This window comes from Panthera tigris, chromosome B2 (genome assembly GCF_018350195.1).
Source record: "Panthera tigris isolate Pti1 chromosome B2, P.tigris_Pti1_mat1.1, whole genome shotgun sequence".
NCBI classification, from domain to species: Eukaryota; Metazoa; Chordata; class Mammalia; order Carnivora; family Felidae; genus Panthera; species Panthera tigris.
The window spans coordinates 118,879,746-118,900,980 of record NC_056664.1 but is presented as its reverse complement, the minus strand read 5'-3'; the positions used below and the strand labels follow the sequence as shown (position 1 = coordinate 118,900,980).

At 38.6% G+C, this 21,235-nt stretch overlaps 2 protein-coding genes and 1 pseudogene across 2 annotated transcripts; 2 read left to right on the top strand and 1 right to left on the bottom strand.

Moving 5' to 3' along the window:
- The first annotated feature begins 635 nt into the window (after positions 1-635).
- Positions 636-4,908, top strand: LOC102972824 (trace amine-associated receptor 4). Its single transcript, XM_007078614.2, has 3 exons — positions 636-679; positions 2,752-2,869; positions 3,807-4,908. Exon 3 carries the CDS (start codon positions 3,865-3,867, stop codon positions 4,906-4,908), a length of 1,044 nt encoding a protein of 347 aa, XP_007078676.2. The 5' UTR covers positions 636-679; positions 2,752-2,869; positions 3,807-3,864.
- A 7,603-nt stretch (positions 4,909-12,511) lies between these two features.
- On the top strand, positions 12,512-13,525 carry TAAR5 (trace amine associated receptor 5). The gene has a single exon (XM_007078616.3). It carries the CDS (start codon positions 12,512-12,514, stop codon positions 13,523-13,525), a length of 1,014 nt encoding a protein of 337 aa, XP_007078678.1.
- A 4,580-nt stretch (positions 13,526-18,105) lies between these two features.
- On the bottom strand, positions 18,106-21,040 carry LOC102972441 (annotated as a pseudogene).
- Positions 21,041-21,235: the final 195 nt, after the last annotated feature.

Sequence of the window (21,235 nt, the reverse complement as noted above, 5' to 3'; positions counted from 1 at the left end):
CCCTTCTCTTTAAACAGAGCTATGAAAGCTCTCTTTATGAAACTATTCTTCCTTACTGATCTCATACTCTAATAAGCTTTTGCCTGCGGCTCATTTTGTGCCCCCCTCTTCATTCTTCGAAGAGACTAGACAAGGAATCCCCAGTACTGAGGTCAGAAATCCTGCAACAGTGTAAATGAGTCAACTTTTCACTAGGGATTAAAGAACTCAGTGCTTCAAAACACCTGTCATTTGGTAATAAGTGGAGTGAGCAGTTTTTTAGATTTTAACCAAATTCTCTCCTTTCTCACTCTTTCTTCTTTGCTTCCTTATCCCCCCCTTCCTCCCTTCTTTTCACTTTTTCTCATTTGTCTCCACTTTGGCCTCGTGCTAGCCTATTCTGTGCTGTTCCTCTGAAGCCAAAGGGACAATAGGACACTGATTCGCCCTCCCAGAGCCAATTCTCTGGTGACCTGCTGTAATGGCTTTGCCCCCAGCGCATGGAAGATTGTTAAGGGACACGCCTGTCAAAAGCAGGACAGAAGGAGGTAATGCAGCCTCAGGAGGCATATTTTGTGTGTACACACTGATGACAGGATAGCCTGCCAGGGCTCCACCTATAAGAACTTGAGCCTAAGTGCCTTTTCTGGTCGGGTGTCAGCAGAGAGGAGAGCCGCGAGACACAATGAGCAGTTGTGTGGTAAGAAACCTTGGCACAACAGATATTTCATCTCACAGTGACTTTAGCTCCAAATTACCTAATTAGCCAGACAAGTTCTGGTAAACAAGAGGAGAATATATTAAAAGAAGAAAAAGATCAGATACATTCATCCTTTTTTTAATTTATGTTGAAAGGAATCAAACTTAAAACACTGGTCTAAAAAATAACGCCAGATCACTTTTTTTTTTTTTTTAATCACCGAAATTCTAAACAGGCCATGATAGGAAAACCCACAGCAGTTCTTTCTTGAACTTAGCTTTCTTTCTTGAACTTTCTTTCTTAGCTCCCTTACCTAGGAAACTATTGCGTAAGTGATGTACGTCAAGGTAAGATAAAATCATTTTTCCCCACAGAAATAGTCTCAGAAGTAAAGCAGCTGAACTATGTCACTAGCAAGAGAAGAAAAATCAGGCCTGATTAAGCAGGTTTGATATGTCCTTTCCTAAAATTTCCACTTTATTTGTAATACATTTTTGAGCTAGATGAATATTTTCCTTCTTATTTTGGAGAAATAAATATATATTAATAGAATTTTAGGTATTTAATGCTTGGGGAAAATTATTACGTGAGTCCTTTTTCATTTTTTCTTTGCAATTCTGGGGGACTTTTGTGTTTTTGAAATCATTATTTCAGTCCTTGTTTGTTTCCTTATTATGTTATCTTTTCCCTTAAATAATTAAATTTGAACTAAAAGACAATGCAATGCTTGCTCCTCTCCAGAGTTGTTTGCAAATGTTTCCTTTTACTTCTTAGGAAAAAAACTAACAATTTTTTATGCTTGCATTGGGTGATTGTTTACAATGCTGTCATGCATTTGGCCCCCGGAAACGTAACTGGTAAAAAGAAAAAGAAGTGTAATAATAATATCCTATGTTGAAAGTGAGATGTCTTAGTGGGCTTAACTTTATTTAATCTTATTAAAAATTACTGTATATCTTTTGGAAGTGAGTCTTCAACCTAAAGGAATCTATTCTGTTATGTTCTTAAATAACAAACAAAAGCCGGACTGCACTTGATTTCATGACAATTTCCTTGCTTAACAAAGCAGTAGACCAGCAGCCATATTTGCATTTGTTTACTTGCTTTTGTAATTTGGGACCAAGAGTTTATGATAGGGGCTTAAAGCATTATTACCTTTGACATTACCTTCACAATTCACACGCGTAGTGACTTTGTAAGTAAATAAGTTTAAACACTTCCCTAATATAGGTAACCATGCATCAGAAACATGAGATAATGCTATTAAGTTTGGGCAGCTGTTTCATACCCTGCTTCCTCCCACAAAAAGTAAATAAATAAGATGAAATAAATGATATTCAGTTTACACACCTAGGCGGTTAAGTTGTCTCAATTCTTTCAGGGATTAAATTTTCAAAAATGAAACTTCAAACTCCAAAAATTATACCATAAACAATTGAAGAGTGTCTATTTTGTATGAGAATGCTGTCTGTCTATGGATATGCAGTGAAATGCTTAAGAAACTTTTTGGTACCTGTCAGCTATCTTTAAGGATGATTTTTTAAAGAATTAAAGAAAAAAATTAAATTCACAAAAATAAGATGAAAGGCAGAATAAAGTTAATTTGTTAAAGAAGTTAATTGAGCATTTAAGATTTCATTATTCCATTATTTAAGATTTCATGGCTAAAGTGATAAGTAACCAAATAATTTGTGCTGTATGTTCCAAAATTGATAAGCTACAGTTTAAAAAGGATTTGAATAAGTCTTTGTCCTTCTTACCTGTGTTTGGTTTCTCAAGTTCAAAGCCATTGCACAATATTTGACTGACAAAATTAAAACGTACCTAAAGAAAAATGTTAATTTGAGAAATTAACTTATTATATCCAGATCAAATAAAATGTGCCATGATGTTAAAATTTCAAATAGTACACATTGGAAAAAAAAATGGCTGAGCTATAATAGCAAATACTGTAAATATTATTTTCAAAGGTAATTGTATTCTCATTTAGTGTGTTTTCCAAGTAAATCTCATGAGGACATGATTGTGGGTTTGTTTTTACGATGGACCAGTGAGTTTTCATTTCTTCTCAGGCCAAAGTCCACTCTACCTACCTGGCCTTAGAGCTCAGTAATGCTTGTCTTTGGTCATCAGAACTACACAGCCAGTCCGGGTACTGGAAAAACAAATCCAACCTCTGTCATACTCTGGGTGAGTCAGTCTCATTATTTTCACATTTTTAAAGGCAACAGCATAAATTATGTAACGTGACAGTTTAAACAGTGAGCACGCCCATGTGTCAAATTTGTTCCCAATATAAGTCTTGCAATCTGTGGACCAGGAGACCTCAACTTAAATTTGAATTCATGGATGGAGTTGCTAAATGAAAGGAGGTAACACACGAGATTTACAGAATTTATCATTTCAGTATCCCCCTGCCCTTTTTGGAGATTATTCATGTATAATTTTGTAGACTTTAGCACATTTTTAGTCGACCACAAATTGCTCTAAAAATCTAAAAACTTATTCTTCACATTGGAAAGAAAAATATTCCCTTAACTGAATAGTATGTATTAATCAACAGGATCCAAAGCATTTGCAAATACCCACAAGAGAAGTTAAGGGGGGGGGGGGAAGCACAATCTTTAGATTGTAATTATTTTTGAAGCTAAACATTAAATAAAAGTTCCATAAGTCCTAGTAATTCTTGACAGGTTTTATCCATCAAATTGGTTAATATAAGTGGGACAGAGAAAATTCTTGATCTGCCTATAGATTTGGAATCCTAAGTAAGGGCTACATATTAGTGCCCAGAACATGGGCATTTACTTGTTCTGCCCATGGTTTTAACTGGGTTACTTAGACATTGGATATTCATTCAGTTGTCTTTAGTCCCTTCCTACTTAAGGGATAGTCCTTAGACTAACAGCATTGGCATCTCCTGAGAGCCAGACTCTTAACCTCCACCCCAGAAACAGAATCTGTATTTTAGAAAGACCCCTGGGTGATTTGTATGTACATTAAAGTTTGGGAAGCAGTGCTCTTGGTCGGTAGGAAGTTCAGTTTAGAATTGGAAATGCAGCTACCTGGGCCTTTCTGAAAATTTGCCCACCAGGGATTTTCATTGTTTTTCTTCTTTCTCTCACAGAAAGGAGAGGAGCACAGTAATTTTGCAAAAGATTAATAGTACCCACAGGACAAAGACGATGAATTCACTGGAACTTTGGAATCCTCCGGAAGTCCAATTTTGCTTTGCTTTGGTCAACAATTCATGCCCTAGAAATGTGAGGTCTGTGCTGAGTGTGTGTGCCATGTATGTTGTCATGACTGGTGCTATAGTGATGACCATGTTGGGCAACCTGGTTGTGATCATTTCCATCGCTCACTTCAAGCAGCTCCAGTCCCCAACCAACTTCCTGATTCTCTCCATGGCCACAACTGACTTTTTGTTGAGCTGTGTGGTCATGCCCTTCAGTATGGTCAGGTCCATTGAGTCTTGCTGGTATTTTGGAGACCTCTTTTGCAAAGTCCACAGCTGCTGTGACATCATGCTCTGCACCACCTCTATTTTTCACCTCTGCTTCATCTCAGTGGATCGCTACTATGCTGTTTGTGACCCTTTGCATTATGTCACCAAAATTACCATCCCTGTAATAGAGGTCTTTCTACTCATCAGTTGGTCTATTCCAATTTTTTTTGCCTTTGGCCTGGTATTCTCAGAATTAAACATAGTTGGTGCAGAAGACTTTGTTGCAGCCATTGACTGCACAGGTTTGTGTGTGTTGATATTTAACAAGCTCTGGGGGATGTTGGCTTCCTTTATAGCCTGCTTCCTACCTGGGACTGTAATGGTGGGGATTTACATACACATTTTCAGCGTAGCCAGGAAGCATACTAAGCAAATTGGCATGGGTCCTACCAGGAAACACGTTGGGTCAGAAAGCAAAATGAAAGTATCATCCAAAAAAGAAAGCAAGGCCACCAAGACTTTAAGCATAGTCATGGGAGTGTTTGTATTGTGCTGGCTGCCCTTTTTCATCTTGACAATCACAGACCCTTTCATTAATTTCACAACTCCTGAAGATTTGTACAATGTCTTCCTCTGGCTGGGTTATTTCAACTCCACTTTCAATCCCATCATATATGGCATGTTTTATCCCTGGTTTCGCAAGGCATTGCGGATGATTATCACGGGAACCATCTTCCACCCTGACTCTTCTACCCTAAGCCTATATCCTGCAGACACTTAGGCAATACTCTCCATTCTGTAAGATTCTTTCCTGGTAAGGAATCTTGTTGGATGCTCCTCATCAAAGATAAGGCCATAAACTTACTGGATAAGCATATTCTTCCAGGTGGTGTTATGGACATCTATCTAAGTAGGAGCAATCGATCTAGCGTTCTGGGTTTACCAGAGCTACCAAAGTGGTTAATTTCTGGAGTTCTGGGGAAGGCATCTCCAATAAAAAAACTCTGTCCCATGGCTTGCTGATTCCTGAATTCACAAAATTAGAGATTTAGAATTTCACTCCTTTGACTTAAATCAAATGGAGATTTTTTTTTTCTTATGAACATCAGAAGAGGAGACAGAGTTGGTCTTCACACTTATTGACAGCCATGCAGAGTTTATCTAATCTTTCTTGAGACTATTCTATCTTAGGGGAGCCTGGGAGAGAGCTTGAGAACATTGGGAGTCTGGATTATTTAGCATGTGATTGACTTGGAAGGGGAGAAGGAAGCAGACAGTTGTAGCTACTTTCAATTTTTTTGGTTCTGACTTAAACCTCTTCAAAAAGCATTGAAGTGAATTTTGTAATATATTGGTAAAATTGGACTGTCTTACTGAATGAGAAGAATGAATAAATAAGAGTTTAGGAATATATTCTTTCTCCCTCTCAATATGTAATTATATTTGCTGTATATATTTACAGCCTGTGTATATACACATAGGTGGTATTTCCATGTCTTTGGGTGTCTGTGTGTACATACTAATTATTCACTAAGGTTGAGTTTCATTCACAACTGAAGTTCTTTCCCTACCCCATAGTTTTAAGATAATACTTAATGCTGCACATGTCTCTTCATGTCTTTTTTTTTTTGTCTTGCTCTTGCTTCTCCTACCCCATAAACTTATTTTGTCCTTTACAACCTTCTTTTCATCCTTCATACCATCCCTCTGTCTCTCTAATCTGGTGGTTCTCAATCAGGGGCAGTTTTGCCCTTTGTGGCCATTCAGTGTCTGGAGATGTTTTTGGTTTTTACAACCAGGGAGGGATGCTACTGACATCTAGAGGGTAGGGGTAAGGAACACTGCTAAAGAGTCTACAATGCACAGAATATCCCCCACACTAAAGGATTATCTGGCCTAAGACTTCAATAGTTTCATGGTTAAGAAATCCTGCTTTAACCTTAGTTAACCTCACAGCTTCAATATTCATGTCTATATATCTTTCAAGTATATTTATTTGCAGCCTATCATTTCTTCCAAACTCAAGCCCCTCATTTCTTACTACCAATAGACTGCCATTTTGAATGTTCTACCAAGATCGCAAACTCAATGTAACCAGCATCTTCCTTCTATGCACACCCACCACCCCAAACCCATTTCTCTGACTCCTGCTTTGTGCCAGAGTTGAGTATGCACCGGTGTGTTGGTTTCTCATTAGATTATAAGCTTCTTCTGTGGGACACTATGTCTTTATATTTTCCATTTTGTATCCCACAGTGCCTGGAATGGTTCCTTTCCCATTAAAATCTCTGAACATGTTCACTGGATAACTAAAACATATAAACTTTGAAGAACATGGGAGTTACTCAAATCCACCAAGATAAACAACTACAAAGCAAAGAATTCTAGGCAAGTAGGGACTCCTTCCCTTGGGAAAGAAGACGGAAGAAAAAGCCTATTTGTAAAGTAGAAATTGAACTGAATTTAATTCCTGTTTTCTTTGGTCACATGTGCACGATGTTGTACTGGGAACTGGGGGACAGAGCCAGAAAAGGCACATAGTGGAAAAGGACTTACTGACTCAGAAACATTTGCAACACTCAAAATGAAGCTTTCATGCTCATATAGTGAGATTCCCGAGAATAGAAGTCAGATCTTCCCTTCCTTTCCTAATGCCTCAGTGGCGGAAGTATTTTACTGAAAGTTTTGGTTATGTAGAAATATTGTTGATTATCTAATGAATTGACAGATTGGGAAATTTCATAAATGGAGATGTTCAATAGAAGGACTCTTCCAGCCAAATAGACTATATCTGCAAATAGTTTGTATGTGGCTGATGTGATTTATTTATAACTTTTGCTTATTTTTGCAGGAAGTAAGGTTGCTTTTCATAACTTTCAGACACTGGTATGTTGCAAAGAGAAATCTTGTTACCATTAGCATAGGCTTTAATATTAAGTGCATTTTACTGCAGTAATTTATTTTCTTTTATTTTTGAGAGTGGGGGGGGTGGGGCAGAGGCTCTGAAGTGGGTTCTGTGCTGACAGCAGAGAGGCTAATGTGGGGCTTGAACTCACAAAACAGTGAGATTATGACCTGAGCCAAAGTCAGACGCTTAACTGACTAAGCTACCCACGTGCCCCTACAGTAATTCTTATAGTAATATCAGAATATTTGGTTAATCAAACCCCCTCCATTCTTTGACCTGGCTAAATGATATCACACATCCATGCAGGACATCTTAATACTTAAAGTATCTAATGTCCATATACATATATATAAATCCTAAATGCTGTTTATGAACCTTTTTGCTTTTTTGACTCTATCCCCACTCTAGACTATCTATTAGGAACTACTCATTATTCCAAAATACATTTAATAACATCTCTATTCAGTTGAGAATTCCCAATACTCTCTGCATCTACATGTTCTGTTGAATATTTATAGCTTCCTGAGGCCAGTACTTGTACCTTAATAATTTAGATATAGCATATTTAGATCCTGAGATGTTTTGGCAAATTATTATTATTATTATTATTATCATCATCATCAAAGGACAGTATTAGAAATCAGAATTAGGTTTTGAGATGCTTGGTAAAGTATTGATTTATTCTTTAATGACTACAGTCATTTAATCCTTCAGGAGGAGATTTCTTCTTCCCCTAATCCCAAACACGACATTCCAGAGGCTAATGGTACTCCTTCCTTTTGAAGACTCAAAGAAACAGGGGAGTTCCTTGGTCTTTAGGCCAACATAGACTTCCTTCCTGGGTCAGATGGGTCAATAGATAGAGCACCATATGATGGAAAGAGTATTTTACAATCTGCTTCCCATGATGAGCCTCTCTTCCTTTTTCGGGATTCAACAAGGTTATTTGCACTGCTAGAACTGAGAGACTGAATGAGAAGGACAGCCATTTACTCGGTATATATGCATTTTCTCATTTGACCCTCAGCATAGCATAAGGATGGGGCACCTGGGCAGCTCAGTTGATTAAGCATTTGACTTCGGCTCAGGTCATGATCTCACAGTTCACAAGTTTGAGTGCCATGTCAGGCTCTGTGCTGACAGCTCAGAGCCTGGAGCTTATTTCGGATTCTGTGTCTCCTCTCTCTCTGCCCCTCCCCAGTTCGTGCTCTGTCTCTCTGTCTCTCAAAAATAAACAAAACATTACAAAAATTAGAATTACACAAAATGGTTGACTTAGTATCAAGGAACTCGGATCTGTGGCCACAGGCCACATTTTCTCTTGCCCACTAAAAGCATAGCTAAATAGAGGAGAAATAAAAGAGCATATGGAAGCTTCTGCTGCAGTCATAATCACTCCCTACCTTCATAAAGCACTTCTGTAATTTACAAAGGATGTCCATGAACATCAGCTCAATTGTTTCTCAAAACAGCTCCACCTTCTCTTCCCTAGTGGAAGGTGGCTAGTCCAAGGAAAAGTGAATCATTCCATTATTATTACAAACCCAGTGCTCTTCTTTCCAGAATGTATTGAGGTTGAATAGAGCAGCCATTATCCCAGGAGGATGGTGGCTGTCATGGACAGCCTATATTAAAAGCCACTCAGTTCAATAAACATTTACTGAGCATCTACTATGTGCCAAGTACTACTCTGAGTGTTTTTTGTTCAGAGACACATAAAGCTGAAATCCTGGCCTTACGGGGCTCATGGTCTAATAGGAGAAACATAGCCATTCAATTACCCTGCATGGTAATATATCTTATGATAGAGCCAGGCACAATAAGTTACGGAATATGGAGGAGGAAAATTTTGCCTGGCTTGGGGTGTAGAGAAGACTGCATTTTAGGCCGAAGGAATGTGTCATCACATTGAGTAAAGGAGATGCTTCCTACCACTGAACTACCTAATCTTCCTAGCACTCTCTATAACCTCTAGCTTAAATCCCCTGTTCAAGAGATTAGGCAACTTTTCCAAGATCATAATATTCAAAACCTGGTGTATCTCTTGTTAAAGCCCACATTTGTTTGCCTCATCTACTGCTAACGTAGGTTTTCCCTTTCATATGCATTTAATTGATCTTGACTGGATTGCAGAGGGGCTACGAAAAACAGGAAATCTTGTTCTGCAATTGCTTTTTTATTTGTGTCCTCAAGGGAATTGCTTTTATTATTCTTTCTGTTAAAAAAGAAAAAGAAAAAGAAAAAGAAAAAGAAAAAGAAAAAGAAAAAGAAAAAGAAAAAGAAAAACCTCACTTTCTTAGACCTTAGTCATCAAAGGTGATTACTGTTTCAGATTGCAAATATGAATAGAAGCAATTCTTAAAAACTTACTGACTGCCTGTCTCAAATATTGCTAGCATTTATGAGTCCCTCGGGTATCATCAGTTAGATTATTTTCTTTTCTAGAATATCTCCTAGTAACCTTTATCTCTCCTGGACCAACACTCACAGCTTATCTCAAGGGAGTCAGACATTGCTTTGGGGGAGAGGGGAGAACATTAATATTCTTGTCTTATAGCTTACTCTAGTAGCTTTAGCATTGTTAAATAGCAAAACTAATTGTTAAGATCCTAAATCTAAACAACACTTTTGACTACCTTATAAATATTCCACTTTCTCTTCTGTCTTGTTTCTAAAATATAAAGCCTCTTTGATGAAAGCTATACAAATGCAACATCAATGAATCTCAAGATGAGCAAGAAAATCTAGAGGATCCAAACCCCAATTAGTTTTGCTCCCAGTTGTTATGTACCTGGAGTGTATTTCTGAAAGTCAGTTTGGAAGAGGGAATCAGAGCCCTAACTTGGGAGGGTTAACACAGAATCGGGACTAGTATCTATTCCCACTCTTGTCTGTCCAGCTTGCCATGTGACAGGAACCATTCTTAACACTCATCCATCTTCATGACAAACTTGTGGTTGTAGGTATTGTACTATATTCAATTAATAGATTAGAAAACAGGGCACAGAAGGTTAGGTAATCTCTGACAGAGGAATCACACATGTGCTTGCATATTGCATTTCGGGTTTGATGCAATATATCTCCCAAACAAACAAAACACAAGACCCTTTTTGAGAGTTTCCTTCTTAGGCCTTCTTTTATTTGGAAGACATTTGTCCTTACTTTTCACAAACTCTTGGTCAGATTAGACTTAGAGCCATGGGAATCTCTGCCTAATTGCAGGGTGGATTATGATTTATGAATCAAAAGGTGTCACGGTATGTGATAACGCAGGATCCTTCCTGGTCTGATCAAGTTCTGGAGTTAAAAATCTATTTCTATGCACGTGGACTGGATACAGTGCAAGTTTCCAGTGACGATCACTGGGTTTGGCCCAGGCTTTGTGGAGAAGGTGGAGGTGTCTGTCAACCTCCTTCATTTTTTTTTTTTATTTCAATCCTTCGACCCCTATACTTCCTACTACAGGCCCCATTGGTAGATGTAATCTTTTTTCACCTTTACAGTTATGTGGTTTTTGCAACACCGGTTTGATTTATTTTGAGGAATGATCTCTCCAAGGCCATAAAGAGGCATCCCATCCCCAAAAATCAGAGAGAGCAGAATATAATCGAATGGGTTATTTTTCTTGGTAGTATCCACATAAAGTATGGACATATGAGTCTAATTGTAGGTACTCTTACCAATGGGGAGGCAGAGGGACGAAAAGGGTAAGGGATGACTGAGGGGGTAACAGAACAAGAATCTAACTCGGCTGTATTCAGGGAACTGTTTCATCTACTGTGACTTCTTTAACCAACACGAAGTGAACCTAAGGGCTTATGATCAATTATTCTCAACTATTTTGTTGAAAGAAATGTGCACAAATAATTTTTTTAAATATTTAACGTTTATTTATTTTTGAGAGAGAGAGAGAGAGATACAGAATTCAAGTGGGGGAGGGGCAAAGAGAAGAGAGAGACACAGAATCCGAAGCAGGCTCCAGGATCTGACCTGTCAGCACAGAGCTTGATGCAGGGCTCGAACTCACAAACCGTGAGATCATGAACTGAGACAAAGTCAGACCCTTAACCAACTGAGCCACAGAGACACCCTGTGCACGAATAATTCTAAAGCAAGTGGGGTGCCTGGGTGGCTCAGGTCATGATCTCGTGGTCTGTGGGTTCGGGCCCCACGTTAGGCTCTGTGCTGACAGCAGCCTCGAGCCAGCTTCGGATTCTGTGTCTCCCTCTCTCTCTGCTCCTCCCCCACTCATGCTCTGTCTCTCTTTGCCTCTCAAAAATGAACAAATTAAAAAAAATTTTAATAAAAAATAAAGCAGAAAGGATATACAGAACTCACTAAAAATAAAATTAAACAAAAGGATATATAAAACTGGTGTCTTCAATTTTCATCTAATTAATTGGCAAGATAAATGATCTCGTGCTGAGAAGAAGCTTCAAACTACTGAAACTTGTGAATAGTGCAAACTAGGTCCCTTGGAGCACTTCCAACACTCATTTGCATGGCATACCACCCTGAGGACTAGTTTCTATTTGGCGTATAAAATCATTAACCGATTGCACATCTGTCGTCTTTGCTGATGGAAGAGAATTCTACATACCTGTGTTCACCTGCTACAAGAAGGACTTCTGATGAAGTGATCCTGATTCCTACTTCTGTAAGTAGTTTAGAAACCTTGAATTCAATTTACTGGAACTTGTTTAAAATTGCAGACCGGTGTTAAGAAAGAAAAATACTTTTTCACAACAGATAGTTCTTCCAGGATGTATGAACAATGTGTGTTCTCTTTAGGAATTGTGCCGCATGCAAAACTGAAATTGGTAATTCTCTACTCTTTTAATTATTTGTGTTTTGAATTATTTTCTTGGTTGGCATGTAATTAAACAGCTCGATCTGTTGATTTTACTGTTGCTTTATTTAATTCTTGAAGAGAGGAGCCAGATGTTATTATTTCCCCAAGCAATGATTTATTACAAAGACTTAATTCTTCCTTGTTTCAGACTGATAACTTGAAATCTCACTTTGTGTTTGACAATAGGTCAACTTATCAAAATGGAAGAGGCGGCCTCTCAATAATTGTATGGTACCTACCGTGGCAAAGCCTGCTTTGTCTCTGAGGGAACAGTTAGCTTACATTCTACTTCTTTTCCCTTAAAGATACAGTCTACACTAATTTCAAAAGTGCCCAGTTAGAGAAACCAGAGCTAGCAGAGAAGTGACTCTTATGAGACCTTAAATCTCACATTATACTGATTTTTGGGCAATATTAGCTTCAGTACCAAAGTAAATTGTACTAGGTTACAAAATGCCCTTCAGTTTCTCCTCCACATCTTTTTGTTTTGTTTTGTTTGTTTGTTTGTTTGTTTGTTTGTTTTGTTTTGTGGTTTTTTTGGGGGGGGTTGTTTTTTTGTTTGTTTGTTTTTTGGGTGGTACAGGTGGCCAGTTCCCAGAGAGAAAGGAAGAGTAGGAACCATAAATGAGTGCTGTCCTCAACCAAGGTGCTGAAGAACACCCCGCAGCATTCTGCTACCAGGTGAATGGATCTTGCCCCAGGACAGTCCATCCTCTGGGCATCCGGTTGGCCATCTACCTGGCCGGTGCAGTAGGCATGTTGATTACGGTCCTAGGAAATTTGTTTGTGGTGTTTGCTGTGTCCTACTTCAAAGTGCTTCACACCCCCACTAACTTCTTGCTGCTTTCCTTGGCCCTGGCTGACATGTTTCTGGGTCTGTTAGTGCTGCCTCTCAGTACCATTCGCTCAGTGGAGAGCTGCTGGTTCCTTGGAGACTTCCTCTGCCGCCTGCATACCTATCTGGATACCCTCTTCTGCCTCACCTCCATCTTCCACCTCTGTTTCATTTCCATAGACCGCCACTGTGCCATCTGTGAGCCCTTGATCTATCCCTCCAAGTTCACAGTCAGGGTGGCCATCAGGTACATCCTGGCAGGGTGGGGGATTCCAGCAGCTTACACAGCTTTCTTCCTCTACACAGATGTGGTAGAGAATGCGCTCAGTCAGTGGCTGGAAGAGATGCCTTGTGTGGGCAGTTGCCAACTGCTCTTCAATAAGTTTTGGGGCTGGTTAAATTTTCCTATGTTCTTCTTCCCCTGCCTCATCATGATCAGCTTGTACGTGAAGATTTTTGTGGTTGCCATCAGGCAGGCTCAGCAGATCAGCACCTTGAGCAAAAACCTGGCTGGGGCTGCCAAACGTGAAAGAAAAGCTGCCAAGACCCTCGGCATTGCCGTGGGCATATACCTCTTGTGCTGGCTTCCCTTCACCATTGACACGCTGGTTGACAGCCTCCTTAACTTCGTCACACCGCCACTGGTCTTTGACATCTTTATTTGGTTTGCTTACTTCAACTCGGCCTGCAACCCTATCATCTATGTCTTCTCCTACCGGTGGTTCAGAAAGGCACTGAAACTCTGCCTGAGTCGAGAGATCTTCTCACCTCGGACACCCACTATTGACTTGTACCAAGAGTGACTTCTTTGAATGCAGGCGAGGGGTAGGTCCCTGCAGGAAGGATGAGTGCTCTGTGGCAGGGGCGGTGTCATGAGTTTGTGGGCATGCTTTTAGGGCACCATGGTTTAAGTGGAGGAGAAAAAACAACCTCTTAATCTGAAAAGAAATATAGTACTCTCTTAATTCAATGTTTCTGTAGTAGAATGTAGCACTCTCTTTATTCAATGTTTCTGTAGAAAAGGAGGGAATGAAATCAACCAAGTATTTATTGGCTGCGTTGAACTTCTGTGAAAATATTTGGCTCCTTGTTATCACTTCCTTGAGACTGAGATACAGAGGTGGAGAGAAAAGAGCGTGAGGTGGAGATTTCTGTGTTCTCATACTGGTTCTGCCTCCTGGCAGTGCTTGGGTGAGACTATTTTGACAACCTTTGAATTTCTCCCCATCTCAGAGTTGCAGCTGGAAAATTAGGGTTTTGTACTGTTTGTTCAGGTAACCTGAAGCTCAAATATTGTATAATAATTTAACTTTGGAAAACGCTGTTTGACATCACTTTTCATAATTGTAGTCAAGTGTTGGGAGTGTTTCTTTTTCAAAATGTCCTCTTTAGAATCCCTGTCTCCCTAAACAGGATTGTAAACTATGTTTGTCCATTTCAATGATCACTGAGTAAATGTATTGTATTCTTGAAGGAATATTTTCTCACTTTTCTTTAATTATTAAAACTTGGAAATGGTGAAATGTTTGTAAAGTGATAATGATCCACATCTGGCCATTGTAATATTTTTCCTTTTAAAAAAAAAAATTACCTAAGTTAGATCTACTATCTTTCCAGGGACACCAGTATATGATTTTCTTTGGAAATACAAGTACTTAAGCCACATGCTTTTTCAACACTGAACCAAGTGCTTCTTAGGACCTATTACTAGTAAAGGTACTGACATCTTCTATGTACATTTTGCCTCTTTTTTCTTCCTAAATCTTTTCCTACAGGTCTCTAATAACTCCCACATTTCTTACTATTTTTCAAATTAATAATTGCTGATTTGGAAAACTTATTTGTAAGTTAATTTGAGGTCTCCAAAGTACAAACATATAGATAGATGTAATATATATACGAACATAAATCAATCTCCATAAATAAAAAAATTAATGTTTTATTTTGTCATGGAAGTTAGCTGAAATGAATTCATTTCCTTTCCTTCCTTCCTTCTTTCCTTCCTTCCTTCCTTCCTTCCTTCCTTTGTTTCTGGCTAGAGAGATAACTTTTATTGACTTTATTGTTTTTCTTAATTAAAAAATTATTTATTGTAGGGACACTTGGGTTGCTCAGTCGATCGAGTATCTGACTCTTGATTTCATCTAAGGTCATGATCCCTGAGTGGAGTCTCCAGTCAGACTTCATGCTAAGCGTGGAGACTGTTTAAGATTCTCTCTCTCTCTCTCTCTCTCTCTCTCCTTCTGCCCCTCTCCCCCACTCATGCTCTCTCTTTCTCTCTCAAAACAATTATTTATTATAAACATATTTTTCGATGTATTTTTTAATGCTTCTTTTTTCTTTCGAAGTAATTATTCTTTCTTTTCCAATTAACTTTTTGGTATCATCACATAATTAAATTTAAAAAGAATTATAAATTAAAATTTATTCTAATATATGCAATTTTGAGATATCAAGGAACACTGTGCCTTAGATATAGGAATAAATAAAAATTGCAAAGTATAAATCAGTCATTACTTTAAAAAACACATTTTCAGGGCACCTGGGTGGCTCAGGTGGTTAAGTGTCCAACTTCAGCTCAGGTCATAATCTTGCAGTTCATGAGGTCGAGCCCCATATCAGGCTCTGTGCTGATTGCTCAGAGTCTGGAACCTGTTCCAGATTCTGTGTCTCCCTCTCTTTCTGCCCCTCCCCCGCTCATACTCTTGTCTCTCTCTCTCTCTCTGTCTCTCTCTCTTTCTCTCAAAAATAAATTTAAAAAAAATTTTAAGAACACATTTTCCTCTTCTTAGAGAGAAATCCACACCTCTTCACAATCCACTGAGTATGGCACTGTCTGTCCTAGAAGGAAGCTCTGCTATATCACAAGGTGGAACTCTGCATAAATAATTTTTATGTGCATATTTAAACGACGTTAAACAGGTTTTTGTTGAAACAGGACTTCTCGGAGTCTTTACTATGTCATGTCTAGTGTTATTCTCCAAGAGCAGGCTATTGTATGCAGCAATTCCAAAACGTTGGGGATGCAGGACTTTCTTTCCCCTGGAGCATTTCGGAGGATGACTGTCTGATAAAACCTCATTTGGGAAATGTTGGCTCAGAAGACAATGAGAATCAGAGGAGTCAAAACCTGAGCAAAGCAGTGGAGGTAAGAATGCCTCCAAATTAAAGTGGGGGATGCCTGGGAAGATGGAGGGAGAGGAAGAGGTGGAGGGGCTTGAATGCCAACCTCAGGGAGGTCAAAAGGGTGACGACTCCCTTGGTAGTTGTTTAGCTGCTTTATCTCCATATTTCCTGAATACTCTGTGCACTTTCTCAGTTTCTTTGGTCATGCCATTCCTTCAGCCTGAAAATCCATTTCCATCCTTTCCCTCCTGCAAAAACTCTGAATCTCATAAGGCCCAGCTTAAGTGCCACTTCTTTAATAAGTCTCCCTGATCTTCCTTCCAGAAGCCAAGTTCTCCTTTCTTTCGTGCTTCTCAAACACATCTTTTATCATTTAAACTTCCATGCATTCCAAACCATAAAAATTGCTGATATACCATTTTTTTCTACAAGATAGTCTAAGGTTTTTGTTTTGTATTCCTAAAGCTCTGAACCAGAACCCAGAATGCTAAGTTTTCAAAGGTATTTGTGAAATGGATCAATGAATCAGTAGTATAAGGATCAATGCTCACTGTCCTCACATAATTGTGTGCCCTATATTTTAAAAATAAACATTTTATTTTAGAATATTTTAAATTTACAGGAAAGCTGCAAAGATAGTACAGAGTTTCTATACCTTACACCCCATTTCTCCTATTATTAACAATTTAGATTAGTATCATAAATTTCTTACAATTAATGAACCAACATTGATATAGTATTATTAATGTATCAGTAAGAAGTCCATACATGGTTCAGATTGCCTTAGGTTTTCCTTATGTCCTTCCTCTGTCCTAGTTCCCCTTTAGGACACTACGTTACATTTAGTTGTTATGTCTCCTTAGGCTCCTCTAGACCTTGACAGTTTCTTTTATCCCTTATTTGTTATGACCTTGACAGTTTTCAGGAGCACTAGTCAGGCATTTTGTAGGATGGTCCTCTATGAGGGTTTGTGTAATGATTTTTCTCATGATTCCACTGAGGTTATAGGTTTTTTTGGGGAAAAAACATTGAAATAACATGCCATTCTCATCACATCATGACAAGGGCACACTGCTATCAACATGACTTGTCACTATCGATGTTAATCTTGATCTAGTTGAACTAGTGTTTATCCTTTTAAAATTTTCACAGTTAACAACATTGCTTCTTGCCAGAGTTACAGATTCTGAAACATAACCATTTCTACATAATCTAGCACTGACTTCGTACAATGTGGGCATGTGGTTCATATGTCAAAAATGAAAAACAAGGTGAATATGTCAATGTCCTTATTGATGTATATTTCACTTATCTCCTAAAACTAGCAAATTTTCTGTTGAAATTAAGTTTTGTTATAGAAAAGAAAGAACTAAAGACTGCTTTCAAAAACAAATTACCCTGAATGGGAAAGTAATGTTCAATGTGTTTAAACAGAAGAGCATAGCATACAGTCCTATCCATACCAACCATTTACACAGTTCTGAGTTGTAACAGCAATAGCGAGAAGAGCAGAGAAATAATCATCCTATCATCGTTTCGGGAAGTACAGTGGCTTCTGCTTCCTACATTGGGGGAGGAAATAATTACACAAGATGACAGTAATCTGTTTGGCCATCACAACAGCTTGGTCAAAACGATATCTATGCTTGCAAATGCCCCCCAACCCCCAAGAGATCTCCACTAATTCTAAATCAGACACAGTGGCTGTGTTAGTCTACACACAATTTATAGATAAATATTTCAGATCTCTCTCCTCAGACATTAAGCACAAGACATGTAACTGCTCCCCAAAAGGCTCCCTCAGGAAATGAAACAAACCAAAAGACAGCAAGAACCTTGGGATGCAATTCACAGGTGAAAGTTTTGACTGGTTGCTAGAGTTAAGAAAGCTTTTTAGAAAAGAGGAAAGTGAATCAAAGAATGAAGATGTTTATAGATGACGTATCAGAACAAAGGGAAGAGTCAGTGAACTGAAAGAAATGAGGGAGAAAAATCTTTTTAGAAAGTGGGGTATGCTGAGCTCTGAGGTAGTTAGCAAATAAAAATTTAACACTTATTAATAAAGTACATGCTTTTGGAGAAGTGACAAGGAAGTTCACATTTTAACAAGTGGAAAAAAAATTTCCTTTTACTCATAAATACATTTACCCTTACATTTGAAGAGTAATTTGTTTTCTCCTCAATAGCCTTAGTTGATTTTTAAAACTCATTTCATTTAGAAATTGTAAAGATTTCTTTAACTTCCCAGTCCAATTGTTTACGTTTGTTCAGAGAGCAAATTCACGGTAGCTGAACTGTCCTTGAAAAGTCAACCATTCACAACTTTTATGGCTTTCCGAAACCATGGGTAAAATAAAACATAAATCAAAGGGTTCATGTCTGAGTTATAACAAGCGCACCAATAGAAAATCTCATAAGTTTTGGGAGGGATTATGAGGCCTATAAAAGAATCAATCAATGAGTTAACACTATACGGTGACCATGAAGTCATAAATGCTACCACAGTGATACCCAGGGTTTTCATTGCTTTTCACTCTCTCTTGGCCACTCTGGATATAAATCAACTAGCTGATGAGAATTCTATTTTGCCCCCAGTATCTTCAACCTTTTTATCCAGTTGTCTACCCATAAGAAAAATATTGCTATAAAGAGTTATTATGAATAGGTATGAAGCAAGATAGAAAACCTATCAACACCCAGTTTTGATTTACAACGGTCTGACAACCTCCTACACAGTTGAGGGCACTAGATAATTCCTCCAGCCCATCATCCTAAGCACCTGTGTAGAACACAGCACCACTGTATACAAGAGGCAGGATCCAGGAGATGCCGATGCATGCCCCTGACACAGACACCGTGAACTTGGTAGGATAGACAAGAGGCTCAGTAACAGCAATGTACCTGTCGATGGAGATGAAGCACAAGTGGAAGATAGAACAATAACAAAATGCCACATCACAGCCCATGTGGAAGGTACAGAAACTTGGCCCAAAGTACCAGCAGCCCTCCACAGACCTGACCATGCTGAAGGGCATGACGGTCACCCCCACCAGAAAGTCAGCACAGGCCAGAGAGGCGATGAGAAAATTGGTTGGAGAGTGCAGCTGCTTGAAATGCAGGATTGAAATCACCACCAGAGGGTTTACAAAAACAGCCAGCATAGCCCCCAAGCTGAACAGTGTGTAGAGAATGAGCCGGGGTCCGGGCGAGTAGGTGGCTTTCACGCAGGATCTGGTCAGAGTCATGTTCTGGTAGCAGAGCTCTGGGCTGCAGGTGAGGACAGGTGCCGCTCCTGATGCTGCTGTTTACATGTGGAGAATTCTGTGTTTCTTCATTTTCACAGAGGAAGTGGGATTTTACTTTTCAACACATCTGGGAAAAAATCCACAAGGATGTCTAAAGGAATGATCAGATAGGATGTTTATTATATTTTTCAATCTCCCATTTTTATGGTAAATCTTTTGATTTCTATAATAAAATTAAAATTATATAATAAAAGATTACTGAGGGGTTGATGTCAATTAAAAAACATTTGGTTGCCTTAATTTGATAAAATTTCCTTTTAGTCATAAATATCTTTATTTTCTACCTTTAGCATTTCTCTTTGCAACAGTCATTGATACGGTATGTAACTCTGGGACTGAAGGATCACCTCTTCTTATCCTTATCTCAGCATTGCTTTACTAGGACATGTAGTCCTTCCAGATAAATAAATGCCATCAACGGGAAAATCCCTGCATGGAATCCCTATAGCATAAGGTGTGTGAACTTGGTAGGTTATTTTTGACAGTGATTTTTAAGAATGTTTTTCTTTTCTTTTTTCATGTTTTCTTTATTAATTTGAGTGTGTGTGTGTGTGTGTGTGTGTGCATGAGAGGGAGAGGGGCAGAGAGAGAGGGAGAGGGAGAGAATCCCAAGTAGGCTCCACGCTGTCAGCACAGAGCCCAACGCTGGGCTCCGTCTCAGGAACCGAACCCTGAGATCATGAGCCTAAATCAAGAGTTGGACCCTTATCCGACTTACCCATCCAGGTGCCCTGATCATTAAAGCCTTTATAACAAATAACTGACAACCTTGAATTCTGAAATTAGCATAAATACCTTTCAAAATTGAATGCAAAATAAAAATATTTTTAGATAAACAAAACCCAAGAATCTTCATTGCCAGCATACCAACACAAAAGGAAAAAACTAAAGGAGTTTTCAAGGCAGAAAAAAACTAATCCCAGAGGAAACACTGTAGTGTGGGAAGTAACGAAGTGTGCCACAGAGTGTCAATATCGGAAAAATAAAATGAATGTTAAAAGTAAAAATAAATGTCTTTTTGACTTAAATTATATGCAGAATTAAAATAAATGACTGCAGTATCAATAAAATGGCCAAGACAAACGGAGTTAAAGTATATATTGAAATTCCTGGCAAGCTTTTGCATTGCCCTGACTTGGCAAAATTATTAACTTATTGGAGAATTTAATTAATCAGGGATACATATTAAAACTCCAGGATTCCAACAGAATAATATGTTAGTCCAATTTATAATTTCATAAGAGAAAGAGTGAATAATAAAAATAATAATTTAAAATGAGTCCAGAATGATAAAAGAACAAAGACAAAATGTGAAGAATGAAGACAAATACTAAGATAGTTGACTTAAACTCAAATGTATCAATGATTATAATAAAATAGGAGAAGACTCGTTCAAATTGGTAACAAACTTTTAGACCTGGATTTCAAACTTCAGGGCCAAATCTTTGGTTTTATTTACCCTGAGATTTGGAGAGAAGTCAAACAACCTAACTGCTCAGGAACTACAGGGTAGCTTCTCCGCCACAAATGTGTTTTCAAGATCAGCCTAAACTTAAAATTGAGGTATTTGTGAGATGTTGGGAATTTTCCGTGTTTTATGACATGGGATACGGTGTATGAATATGACATCAAATTTGAAAAAAGTCTTCCTCAGATTTAATCAAACATTGCTTAAAGTGAGCTTTTCCAAGCATCTGCCACAGACAGATTTACTGACGTGGTGAACAGACCTACTTCCTACTGCTGATTCTGCCCACTTCTTGTCCTGTCACTTTTCCACTTCCCAGCCTTCTGGGGGTGTGATTTCTTGGTATTTTCACCTTTCACGGTTACCTCCCTGTTACTTTCAATGCTCATTTTCTTCTTCCTCTTCTCTATTAATGTCATGTGCTCTTGTCCTTCCCCTAGACTCTTGTGTTTTCCGACCAACTTTCATTCCAACATTTTCTTTTGCTGGAGTTCTTGTCTTAAATCTCCTCAGCTCCCTCTGTTTCATGCTCTAGCGAGGAGTTGAGTTCCTCTTGTTCGCCAATGCTCTTCCAACAGCAAGGGAATCAGACATCCAATTCAGATCTGACTCAA